Genomic DNA, 13,666 nt, shown 5'->3' with positions numbered 1-13,666 from the left:
ATTTCAGTTTTTATTTTTAATAAATGTACGAAGTTGTGACAATTCTGTTTTTTCTTTGTTAATATGGTGTATGGACTGTAGATTGATGTGGGAAAAAAGTAATTTAAAGCAGTTTAACATAATGTAGCAACAAAAAAACGTGGAGATAAAGGAAGGAGTATAAATACTCAATTTTCATTTAGTCTATCTTGATGTACTAAAATAACAAAAACTGAAGAAAAAAAATGAATGAAAACTATAGGCAACTAAAATTTAGATAATTTAGATACTTCTGATAATTGTAATGTCTCTATGCTGAATAAAAGTATTAAAGTATCAATTTATTTCAGTATAAAATCTTACAGACCTTAAACCTTTAAACAATGTGCATCTATCAAAGTACTGAAATTATTACTTTTAAGTATATAACTCTTTCATCAAACTGTCCAGTATTAAAACTATGTTCTAAGCTTGCAGACTTGACAAATTAACATTCAACGTTGGTCCTGATGAATGACGTTAAATTCTGCCAGTGAGCATCACTGATCTCCATGAGTATGTGAGCGGTAAGTGTGCTGTACAATAAATAATTTCATACCGTGGTAGAGGCTGGTACTGGTCGTAGGGCATCACTTCCTTGAACCCATCACTGCAGAGAAACAAACACCATTAGCTTTCAAGCCTTTATCCACACTTTCATAAGCTGATGAACAGGAAGTCTCATGCACAGACAGCCTCTGGTTTACTGAGATTTATTCTCCATTCATTGTGTTTAGTCATGGTGGGTCAATAAGACAGAACCAGCCTTTCAAGGCAGGGATCCATGTTGCACTCCTTGAGTTTGGGTGTGGGTTTGGTGTTTTCTGGGAAGCTGTGGCAAAGATGTTCCGCAACCGATTTGTTGAAACGAATGTCCATACAATCAGCCGAATTCAGCTGATAACCTTCAGAGATGACACAAAGCACCATTAAGCATCAAAACTAATAGTCAAATGTTTATCAGAAATCAATATTAGCCAATAATTTGTCAAAAATGTTTAGAACCTAAAAAGTATTATTTTACAAAAATTACGACTTTATTCAGCATTGTCTTCTCTTCTTGGTCTGTTGTGAGCACGTTCACAACACTGCAGTTACACTGCTGACATGTTATCTTTGTTATTGGGTGCACCAGAAAAAACGTCCAGAAGAGAAGACAATGCTGAATAAAGTCGTAATTTCTTTTATTTTTGGACCAAAATGTATTTTTCGATGCTTTAACAAATTCTAACTGATGTCCCTAGTGTTACATGGACTACTTTGATGATGTTTTTCTTGCCTTTCTGGACATGGACAGTATACCATACATAAATTTTCAATGGAGGGACAGAAAGCTTGTGGACTAAATCTAAAATATCTTAAACTGTGTTCCAAAGATGAACGGAAGTCTTAAAGGTTTGGAACGACATGAGGGTGAGTTATTAATGACATAATTTTCATTTTTGGATGAACTAACCCTTTGATGCATGACAGGTACCAAATCAATTATCTGCCAATATTAGACTTTTTGTTTTTATCTGTATTGGCATTAGTCAATATCAGCTGGATATATATCAGCAGATATTGAATATTTATTTGTACTGGCTTATTTCACTTATTTTACATTTAAAGCTGATTAAAATAAAGAAACAAAGTCGATCAAGCATCAAAACTAACAGTCAGCTTATCATAAACTAATATTATCCAAAGACACATAAAATATTTTTTAGATTTTTTCTAATTTTAATAATGCATGCATGAATCATATTATTACATGATATATGGGTTCCAAATCAATTATCTGCCAATTTCAAAGCAGATATTAGATTTTTTTTAATTTATCAGTATTGACATTGGTTGATACTGGATATATTTAAACTGATATAAATTGGATATATACTTGTACAGTTAATTTCCCCTATTTTTACATTTAGATTATATATTTGTGAACCAGGACCACAAAATTCAGTTATATGGGTCATTCTTTCAAAATTGAGAATTATACGACAGATTTCATAATCTGAAAATAATTATTGGCTTACCAGTAACGGACAGTAATATCCCAAATTTTAAAGCTTTGTCTTGTAGGTGTGCTCAACGAGAGTCTTTAGTGAATGTAAACCATTCAAATCACTGGGATTGATTAAAATGGCTATATTTAATCAATCTACAACACTTACCGCCTCCACAAGTGACGGAGCAGGGGAAGAAGTCAGTTTCCCTCCACTGGTAGCGGATGGGCTGGTAAAACATGAACTGCATCACTGTGTCTTTAGGCCCGGCGTACCTTACCTGAGAAGAACCCAGATTCACTTATAATGTGTTTGATGGTTTACTTTTTATAGTCATATTCATAATCACATCACTCAAAAAAAATGAGAAGCATTATCAGATGAAAGCCCATTCATTTTTAAAAACCAAATGATTTTGACATGTACAGTATACAAAGCAGCAAATTTACTCAAGGGGCTACAGTCGAACTCATGTCAGGATTTCCATAGAAATCATCTGCCACTGAATATCTTTTAGTCTTGATTTCTGGAGCTGTGATGATTAGTTAAATACTGTTTACATGCTGCTGCGATTAACTAGAGTAATGAGTCATGTTCAATTACTGTAAGCCATAGTGTCAAGACTAATCAAGAATCTTCAGGTCTCGACATGAGAAAGTCTAACATGATTAAAATCAAATTGTTCTGTGTTTACAGTTTGACGAGGGGAGTTAACACTGATTCTCTCTGCTCATCATGAAACTTCAACCTGAGTTTGTTTGAAACTTTCACAATCATTCGTATTCAATGCAGGTTCATGATGGTTTGTGAGAATGATATATGTCAAATCATTAAAAATTATTTCATCTACCGAGCCTGGCCTCCAAAAAAAACGACCATATAGATTGTTTGTGCAAGCACGTTATTACGACCTATATTTACATTTTAAAGTTAAGCGCCCTCTAGCAAATGTAAAAGTAATGACAGTAACGTGTTGCGTCTGTCGTCATGAAATGACGTATAACGTCATTACCAATCAAAATGTGAAAATGTGCAAAATGCATGATTACATATAGTCGTATAATGCAATATGCTACAAACTGAACTGAACGAAACCCAAACTGGATTATAGCGCAAATAAAAGAGTGCAAAACATTAATATGAAAACGTCCTGAAGCCGATAGGGACACAGTTGTAGTATACTACGCTCTGATGGGTCGTATTTCAGGGATTTGGACAAACGACCTAGACGAGTGTATTGGTTGGAGGACAGGTTGAGTCTACCTATTATAGATTAAATAGTATATGACATCTGTTGGCTGATTGATAGTTTATACTTTTTTAGCAAGTAAAAGGCATTTTAGAGTATTTGTAAAAAAAAAAAAAAAAAAAAATCATCTTCAGGTTGTGGTTCAGGTGTAAAATCTTTAATGATTTTTATAAAGCAAAAATAAGATTAACTTTTATATTTTTATTCATATGTTTTATAGTTGAACATTTACTGGACTGAAGCAACTCAGGTTTACTTGATTTACATTTTTTTATTAGAAAAACCAAGTAAAAGTAAATATACAAAAAGATCCATGGATCCATATTTTTTCATCTCTCAATCATTGCACTGCATTATGTTTTATTCCTACAATAAAAACGAGAGAGATTTGAGATAAAAATTAAGCATTTAACATATCATCTATCACTAAGACATATTATTGCATTTTATGTAAATACAGCAGTCTGCTTTACAGTTATAAAAGAAACTTTATAATCTCCTATATCATTGTATGAGCCATAATAGTTTGATGTGTCAAATATGATTACTTTCTAAATCCCACATCAACCTCGACTAGTTGAACAATACAAGTAGACAACTTCTCTTTTAATTATTTTAAATAAATAATATAAGCTTGCATAAACTACCCTTGAACTGACCAAAGTTTTTAAAAGCCCTAAGTAGGCCTATTAAAAACATTGATTTTAACATTAGATGTTAAACTTGATGTTAAATACATTGTTTTTTTATATAGATTTGTTCTATAGTCTACGCAATTACATCACCAGTAACAGTAATTACACTACAGAAAAATTAGGAGTAATTCCTTAGTAATGCATAACACCCAAAACTGATTATTAACATTGTAATAATATAAATTAAATGACATAACATTATAATTATTATACATAAAACAAACTGGATATTTGTTTTAAATATTTATCCAATCTTCTTTTGTAGTTTTATCTTACAAAGCAGTGTTATGAATACAACAGACCATTCACTTTTGTTGTGTGCAAAAGAAGTGCATCACATCGTGTTTGTATGTTATGAGGGAAAAAAGGAAAATAATGGAGGTTTGAAAGATTAAATAATATATTTTTTCCTTAAATGTTTCAGTTTTGGTTAAACTAGTCCTTTCAAATTTTAGGAGGTACTTCAGTTAGATGACTCATGGGTTCAATCTCCAATACAAGAGAAGATCCATCAAAAAGACTATCTCTGCCTTTCTTTCTATTACCACTTGCAGATAAATCTGTCATTCGGCTTTCATTACCCACCTTTATAGTGAAGTCTGCAGACAGCGGTCCATAGCAGCGGAGGGTCTGTCTGTCTGCTCCTCTCTGGTACTCCACCGTGTTGTTACCCAGAGCGTGAGAACCTGAAGAGCTGAACACCACCTCTTCTCTCCTGCTATTTGGTGCATGAGCTTCAATCACTGAAATACAACATTTAAGTTTAAATGAGTGATTTCGCAGGATTACCACAAATGAAATCTTGCTACTACCTAACAGATATTGCTGAAACAGGTGTACTGAGAAAGCACACCTGTCCCTAAAGCAGTGCTAACTGGCAGTGGAACAGATCACTACTAAAACTGTACTCTAAAAAACTGAACTCTAAACTGTAACACCGTCTACCTGTCAAGCACTCGGCATGTTAGGGTTGGCTGACCTGTGTTTCGATTCAGATGGAGGTTGTGTGGTTGTCTGGCAGACGCCAAACAGATTAAACTCCCTACTACTCTTTTAAAAACTAAAATTTCAAAGTTTATGAAGGTCTTTTTTTTTTTATTAATAAAGTTACACTTTGACTCAATTAAAATGATTCATGCTAAGATTTTTGGTCATTTTGACAGATTTAATGTAAGTAGAGTTGAAAGAGGACAAGAAATATGGTGGAATAATAACTTATATTTATATATACATTATATATTCTTCAGTCTAAAAATAGCCACAGTATGCATCCATCCATCCATTGTATCATATGTCTCTACTTCTATCCATCCATCTACCCATCCATAGTACATATCTATCCACTCATCCATTGTATTCATCCATCTATCCATCTATAGTATGTATCTATCCAACCATCCATAGTACATATCTATCCACCCATCCATATGTATCCATCCATCCATAGTATGTATCTATTCACTCATCCATTGTTTTCATCCATCCATCCATCGTATGTGTCTATCCATCCTATCATAATAATCCATCATGTTTCCATCCCTCCATAGTATGGATTCATCCACCCATCCATCCACAGTATGAATTATCCATCCATCATAAATATCAATCTATCCTATCATCCATCACATGTATCCATTCATCCATCCATCCATCATATGTATCTATCCATTCCTTCTCAGTATTTATTTATCCAACCACCCACCCACCGATCCGTTGTATCCATCCATTGTATCCAACCATCCTATGTATCCAACCACCCACTCATCCATTAATTTATAGTATGTATCATCCATCTATTGTGTGTATCCATCCATCCATCCACCCATAGTATGTATCATCCATAAATCCATTCATTGTATGTTTCCATAGACCCATCCATTCCTTTATAGTATGTATCATCCATCCATCCATCCATACATCGTATGTAACCATCCACCCATCGATCCATTCATTTATAGTACTGTATGTATCATCCATAAATCGTAAGTGTCCATCCAATCCATTATCTCATGTTTCCATCCTTCCATGCATTCATCCACCCATCCATCCATAGTATGTATCATCCATCCATCCATCCTATCATCCATTATATGTATCCATTCATCTATCCATCCATCCACCCATCCATCATCGTATATATCTGTCCATCAATTCACAGAATCCATCCACCCACCCATCCATTGTATCCATCCATCCATCCATCATACTGTATGTATCCATCCACAGTATGTATCATCCATAAATCCATCCATCGTATGTGTCCATACACCCATCCATTAATATATCATATGTATCATCCATCCATCGTATTTGTCCATCCATAAATCCATCCATCGTATGTGTCCATACACCCATTCATTAATATATTATATGTATCCATCCATCCATTGTATTTGCCCATCCACCCACCCATCCATTTATAGTATGTATCTTCCATCCATCCATCCATTCTATTTATCATCCGTCCATCCATTAATCCATCAATCCATCCATCCATCTTATCCTTTTTTCTATGTAATGCCAATAAATATCCACCCAGTAGCTTTAATTTCTATTATTTTTTTCTTGTTTGCAAACTGCATTTCACAAGAACTTTGTGTCCAACTTTGAAATAAAGTAAAACTAAAAGTTAAAATAATTTTTTAAATCGTTGAATCATACATTAACCCAACCATTCTAATTTGTAAACTGCCACATCACAGAAAAACCATCATCCAATCTGTTTGTCTAAGCAAATAAATGTTAACTGCCAATTTTTATCACAAGACGCCCTCAAGAAGAGCAGAATGACAACGTGGGAATTGAATCTCTTTGCGAGCTGTTTCGATAAAGAAGGCATAATTATATTCAGCTGACACTAGCCGCTCTCTTGCCGCTTTGACCAGTTGTTTGATTTTCCCTTACCGCTAACACATGTTGTTCTCTTGCTCTATTTACATGAAGGACCCGCAATTATTTCCAAAACAGCGTATCATATTTGCAAACAACGGAAAGACATTTATTTATATCTGAAATTGTTAAAATCACATTGAATATTTTCAACAACGGATGGTGATATGATATTTTATGGCTTGAAACGATAAACAATGGCAATTATTGGCACATTATAAAAGAGCTATAATATCTAAAACATCTCAATGAAGAAATCTATAGGGCAAGTTCATTATTTAGATTTTGGATCATATGTATTCGTTTTCTTTATTTTTCTAGTCTTTTAAAGTATTTTATGTTTGAAAAAAAATACCTAATTCATTACCTGAGCTTGGGATAGTTGATCGGTGCAAGCAATCTTCAGTTCACTCAAACCCCATTTATAAAACATCTGACAAGTCAAACATCCACTAAATGCCTGTAGTTCTTGATGGATGTCTAGTTTGCAACTAAAAAGGAGTTATGCACAGGTTAAAGGGTTTAGATATCAGTGTGTGTACAGGGAAAATAGTAGTTTTCCACAGAACGGAAGTGTGTACATGTGTGAGTGTGGGTCCATCGGATGTGGAACGGATCACTAGGATTGGACTTCGGCATACTCTGTGTGTCCGTTATGGAAGTCTGTAAGATTACTGGCCCCGTCTCCATCATACCGGGCTCTCAGCCACCACAAATTAGCCTGCATGAACACTTCATTCTTCTGCTCTATCCTAAAGTTCCCTCAAGCTCTTAGCATTTGCCAGTCCCACTCAGGTAATAGGAAATCTCTTTTTTTATGGTCTTTCAGACTAGATATAAAGATATAAAATCCATATGCATTCCCACACTGTTCTACTACACCAGGCGACCATGTCAAATACAGTTTGGCCGTGTCACTGTGGAAGTATTGTAAAATTCAGACTATATTTCAGGAGTGGGAAGAGTTCTTTGGAAAATCAGTCTAGGATGCTTCTGATGGCCTGTGACAACTTCCTGAGAGGAGCAAGGATGTTACAAATGGGAAATCCCCAATGTTAGGAAAAGAAACGGGGAAAATTCTAATTTTAACTTGAATCAGTGTGAGAGGTCAGACGTTGATTGAAGGTTGATTTTGGGTAAATATGCAGTGAAAGCTATTCCATACAATCAAGAAAATTTCCTATAAAATTTCCACGATTCCATTATAATCAAATACATTATTTTCCTACATAAAGAGCTGCTCAAATGTGGAAGAATGTCACAAAGCCAATTAAAAAAAAAAATTATAATAAAAATAAATAAATAAAAACCTTCAGCCGATAATTCTCCTGAAAATTTAAATAAATAAATACAATTTTTGCACAAATATTAAGCTGACTTAAATGAATAAATGAATTTTTAAAATGTATTTATGGTTAATATAACTCAACATTATTACATAGATGGTGGAAAATCTCTCTGGGAGAGTGTGGGAAAACTCAGTGATAGCTGAATATAGCGTCTCACTAATTCTCAAAACGCTGTGATATAACTATTATATATGTTATAACTACACTCTAAGGCCTCAGACCTGTGGCAGAAAGCTGGATTAAATCATAGTAATAATGTTGAAAATCCTTTTGAATCTTAACCCTTCCTGACTAGTCTTTTAGTGCTTCTAACTGCCAGAATAAGCAGAGACTTCATTCATGACAGTCTTGTGTCAGGTCAAGGACCCAGAAGCTTTGAAGCACCACAGATCTTTGTATTAAGTTAATATGCATAATCTCACCAATCGTGTCTGGTCCCTTGGATGTGATTCTAAGGCCTCTGCTACCCATCGGCACTTCAATCACCGTTTTTATGGCTGTGGAAGAAGAATCACAAACCAGAAAGTCATTAAAGCATCACATAATACACTGCATGAAATTAAATATAAAATTGGATTAATCTGCAGAACAACTGCATTTATTTCCTAGATGATAACTGGCAGGTCACTCACTAAACTCAACATGCAATGCAGTGTTTCACTCCAAACTCAGATCAGAAGTACAGCATCCCTCACAGTTCATGTCAATATTCACTGATTATATGAGATACGGAAGTGCACATAAATACATTATTACATTTGAGAGTAAATGAATTGCAAACACACACACACACACACACACTGCAACACACTTAATGTGTTCGACCTCCCTCCATAAAAAACATTTGCGGCTTCCCAGTGTACTGCTGAAAAAAGAAAACCCACCAATTTCCAGCTCAGTAAACAGAAAACCACAACAGAGAACAGCCTGAGTGCTTTCAGTTATGGTTGGATTGAGAGTGTTCTGTAAAAGCAAGCGGAACGAGGATAATGGAGAGAATGGGAGGAATACAGGAAATCTCTCCAGTTACGCTGTATCCCTACTTCTTTTTATTCTTTATTTAGATTTCTTGCACAAAGAGACTTATTACAAGGATAATCCCACAGAGTGAAGAAACTGTTCTCCCAAAATTGAACATTCGGTCATTGTTTGCTGACCCTCATGTTTTTCCATAAAGATTTTTTCTGAGGATGTTCAGACATATATATTTGGAATTGTTTTTGAACAACAAAAGAGTAATAAATGACAGAATTTATTATTATTATTATTATTATTATTATCATTATTATTATTATTATAACATTTTGCATCTTAGTGTCATGTTCAAGGATGAAAATGGGATTCCTTAAAAATATGAACATACTTGATAAAACAAGATGACCAGATCCCTGTTTTCTGGGGACAGTCCTGGTATTTGTAATTGTGTCCCTAAATGGAACTGTCCCCAGAAATGTTTTAAAGGTTTTTCTAATACAAAGCAAAATGCATTCACAAATGAATCCACACAAACATCTTAATTATATCATGGTGTGAATGTACACCTATGAATAAATAATTATAAAAAAAAATGTTTACTTGCACAATTACATTTGCAGAAAACACGTTGTGCTTAAAATTATTATTTTGAGCCTAAACCACAAAATAATACGCCTAATCATGGATAGTAGGAGTAATTTCAAAGGCACAAACAAAACATTTAAAGTTAAAGTTGGGAAAAAAAAGCTGTATTTCAGTGTGTGAAAATTTAAATAAACACTATTTTTAATTTGTTGAGAGTATTTGTTAAGTTAAAAACAATTTTATTCTTCATGTCTGTTCGTATTTGTTTCATTTTATTTCTTAGGTCATAATTTTGTTACATTGTTTGAACTGCTTGCTACTAACAAAGTCAATATTAACCATTTGCATAGTGTTATTTCTGCTGTGCTGTATTAAAACAGAAGAAAAAAAAACATCATAATAATTATCTAGTTAATAATAGTACATGGAACCAACAACAATTAAAAAACTAAAACATTGAAAAAAGTTTAGTCCCAAAATGATATTAGAGGGACAATTTTTATCAAAACTTGTGTCTTTAAGAAAAATCTATAAAAATACAGCCCAATGCACAATGTAAATATTATGGAATTTTTTAGTATTGATTTTTAACAGATGTTTAATCTGTATTTTAAATGATAAACTACAGATTTATTTTTCACATATGAAATATGAGACAAGTGTATGCAAAATAACTAAAAACTAATGTAAATATCACTCTCTCACATATTTTTTTTATTGCCCTTCATTTCCAATCATGATCATTAAAACTTTTCATAAAAATATGCAAACACTGGAAATATTATGTCACTGTATTTACAACACATAAAATCAAGGTGTTTTTTTGTTATGTTGTTTTTTTCTTTTTTTTTTAAAGGAATGAAGATATTTTATTAGAAAATTGTTTAAAATTGTATTTCCTTCACTGTCGTTTTCACCATAGAAAGCTATTAAACAACATACATGATAAGTGATAGAAACAGTCATAATATTACAAAGAAAATTACAAAAAAATCATAAATATTCTGTTACACTTTTATACATGTCAGCCCTTGGACATTTTTAGTGGACAAATAAATATAGTAAGAGTGTTAAAAGTGTGTTTTAAGTGTCCTTGGTTTCAACAGCGAACATTCTTAGCTTGTAGCTTTAGCTTCCTTCGGATGAGACGTTAAACCGAGGTCCTGACTCTCTGTGGTCATTAAAAATCCCAGGATGTCTTTCGAAAAGAGTAGAGGTGTGACCTCGGCATCCTGGCTAAAATTCACCCATTGGCCTCTGACCATCATGGCCTCCTAACAATCCCCAGATCCACTGATTGGCTTCATCACTCTGTCTCCTCTCCACCAGTAAGCTGGTGTGTGGTGGGCGTTCTGGTGCACTATGGCTGCCGTCGCATCATCCAGGTGGATGCTACACACTGGTGGTGGATGAGGAGATACCCCCTGTCTATGTAAAGGGCTTTGAGTGCCTAGAAAAGCGCTATATAAATGTAAGGAATTATTATTATTAATTATTATAATAAGTTCTTTAACAGTTTTAACGGATAAACTTTTGGCTCAAATATAAAGTTAGTGGTTTGTGTAGATGCTAAGTGTTAATGCAGTTTATTGCATTAGTAGGAATTAGTGCAGGAAAAGAGGTGTTTTTCCCTTCACTCAGCAATTGCTCACTGCATCCAGCAATTATAGGGCTTGGAAATGCACCAAAATCATGGGAGCCCCAAAATATTTACTTTTGGAAACATATTTAGAAAGTTCTGGAATTTATTGCTATAATGAAACAAAGTTTCAGACACCACTCTGTTGTAAACAGGGCAAAAAATGCTCAAACAATGCTGCGTTTTAAAATTACCAATAAAAAATACCCAAGACGTAATTACATTCACTTTAAAAACAACCCAACCATGCAAGTGTGACTTCAAATTTGTTTATAACGATGTGGGGGGGGAGGGGGGGCGGTCTAATATGACTAACTGCTCCACAAAGAAGCATCGACCAGCAAGTTAAATTAAAATCACACAAACGCTCCCATAATGCATCTGTGCTTACTTCGCCCTCCTTTCAAAAATGCAGAAATGAGTCACTGCAGAGTAAAAGGAATGAATTTTATGAGCCAGAGGCTCATTAGCAGCTTTTTTATTTTATTTAATTTTTTATTGCGCTTTAATATTAACAGATCCATGTGACGCTCTGGAATCCTGACCATCATCCAGACTGGATTGAAGTCTTTTGGGGAATGACCTATCCGATCACTGGACTTCCATCTGGAGACCTCATGACGACTTACGAGAAGCCTACATGTCAGTGCCACGCATGTGAATTATTAGTGAGACGGATTTTTATTAAAGAATGCATAACTTGTTTGGATCGAGTTACCTCGTTTTTGCTTTAACAGGCTTTGAAAATGAATAGCATGATTGTGTGAAAACGTTTTGGTTAGGAGAAAAGTTCCAGTCGCTCAGGCCCTGCTCCAAAACCTAGTGAGCTGCCTTGCTTTCTACTGCCTACATTGCTAGACACCTAAGGAAGCATCAACTGAAACAAAACCGATTTGGAACAATCTATGATCTACAACACAACTGGTTCAATAGAATTTGGTGTTAGCATGCGGCTGAGCTAATAACAATCCATTAAAACATACAGAAAATAATCTGATATTGAAGAAATTAAGTACACTAACATTCAAAGTTTTGGGGTTAGTATGATTTATTTATTATTTAAATATGACAAAATTAATACTTCTATTTAACAATCAAGCATTAAATTGATCAAAAGTAACAAAAACAATGACAAAAAAAATCTATTTCAAACAAATGATGCTCTTTTGAATTTCTTTTCATCACAAAATACTTACTAAACATCACAACGTCCACAAAAATATAATGCAGTAAAAAATAAGCATATTAAAATGATTTATGAAGGATCATTTGTCACTGAAGACTGGAGTGTTGACGCCGAAAATTCACCTTTGCATCACATGAATAAATTACATTTGAAAACATATTCAAAAAGAAAATCAATTATTTTTAATTGTAATAATATTTCAAATTGATTGTTGTTTTTACTGTATTTTCTTTCTCAAGAAAGGAAGCAGTGGAAAACATAAGACATAAAAATCTTACCAACCCAACTTTTGATCGGCAGTGTATATTTATAATTATCCTGTACTGTGTCATCCATCTCACATGGGGTCATCGTAACGCATTTTTCCACATGTGATGTTGCCAAAGGTATCTTAGAAGTCAGCTAAGTCATGCTTCCTACGCTTTGGAACAGCCTTTGCGTGGGAAGTGTGCTTATGATGCCTTAAAATGCTGCCTGTGCAGCCAACTAATCAAAGTCGGTGGAGCATTTTGCTGTAAGACAAAGGAATTTTTGGATGAGGAAAAATCCTCAGCAGCCACCAAACACAATACACCGCAGAATCTTCCCAAAACAAATATAAAACTCAAGGCGAAAACACAGTGCCACAGAAATAGCCTTGTGTTCTTCAGGCTGGAATGTTTAAAGGCAACATTCAGCCGTACAGAAATAAAAATTAGCTGTCTTAATTAATTTGGGGTGTGGTTGTCATATGAAACGCTTCTGTTATTTGATATTTTTAAACAGACATGATTTCAGCAATGGCATCCTGCCTAAAACCCCAATACTTGCCCAGCAGACAGAAACAAAAACTGAGTATTTGGGTAAAAATCTTAAATAAATGACATCTAGCTATTTACAAGCAAGAGCCACAGCATGAAGCGTGTTATTTCTCTCAAATGGGCTGAGATTCCCTCACACGCTTTAAAGGGAATCAATAACTCTATCTTCAGTCCCAGAATGCAAACAATCCGTCTGCTGGCATTCACATAAATTAAGCAGGCAAATAAAGCCGCCAATGCTTGCACTAACTGAAGACCACAGGGAATGTAAGACTGCTTAAAACACATAA

The 13,666-nt window shown here is 34.3% G+C and overlaps 1 protein-coding gene across 1 annotated transcript in view; it reads right to left on the bottom strand.

The window, feature by feature from the left end:
- The window catches only part of LOC127961344 (ADAMTS-like protein 3), a 150,144-nt gene that overhangs the window by 44,940 nt on the left and 91,538 nt on the right, over nt 1-13,666 (bottom strand). The window contains exons 8-12 of the mRNA XM_052560422.1: nt 8,614-8,688; nt 4,539-4,696; nt 2,178-2,289; nt 785-923; nt 578-628 (exon numbers count right to left, since the gene is read on the bottom strand). Of these exons, the coding sequence (XP_052416382.1) occupies nt 578-628; nt 785-923; nt 2,178-2,289; nt 4,539-4,696; nt 8,614-8,688 (535 nt within the window). The remainder of the gene's footprint in view (nt 1-577; nt 629-784; nt 924-2,177; nt 2,290-4,538; nt 4,697-8,613; nt 8,689-13,666) is intronic.

The sequence above is a fragment of the Carassius gibelio genome, chromosome B7, assembly GCF_023724105.1.
Source record: "Carassius gibelio isolate Cgi1373 ecotype wild population from Czech Republic chromosome B7, carGib1.2-hapl.c, whole genome shotgun sequence".
NCBI classification, from domain to species: Eukaryota; Metazoa; Chordata; class Actinopteri; order Cypriniformes; family Cyprinidae; genus Carassius; species Carassius gibelio.
This window is presented reverse-complemented; position numbering and strand designations above follow the sequence as displayed.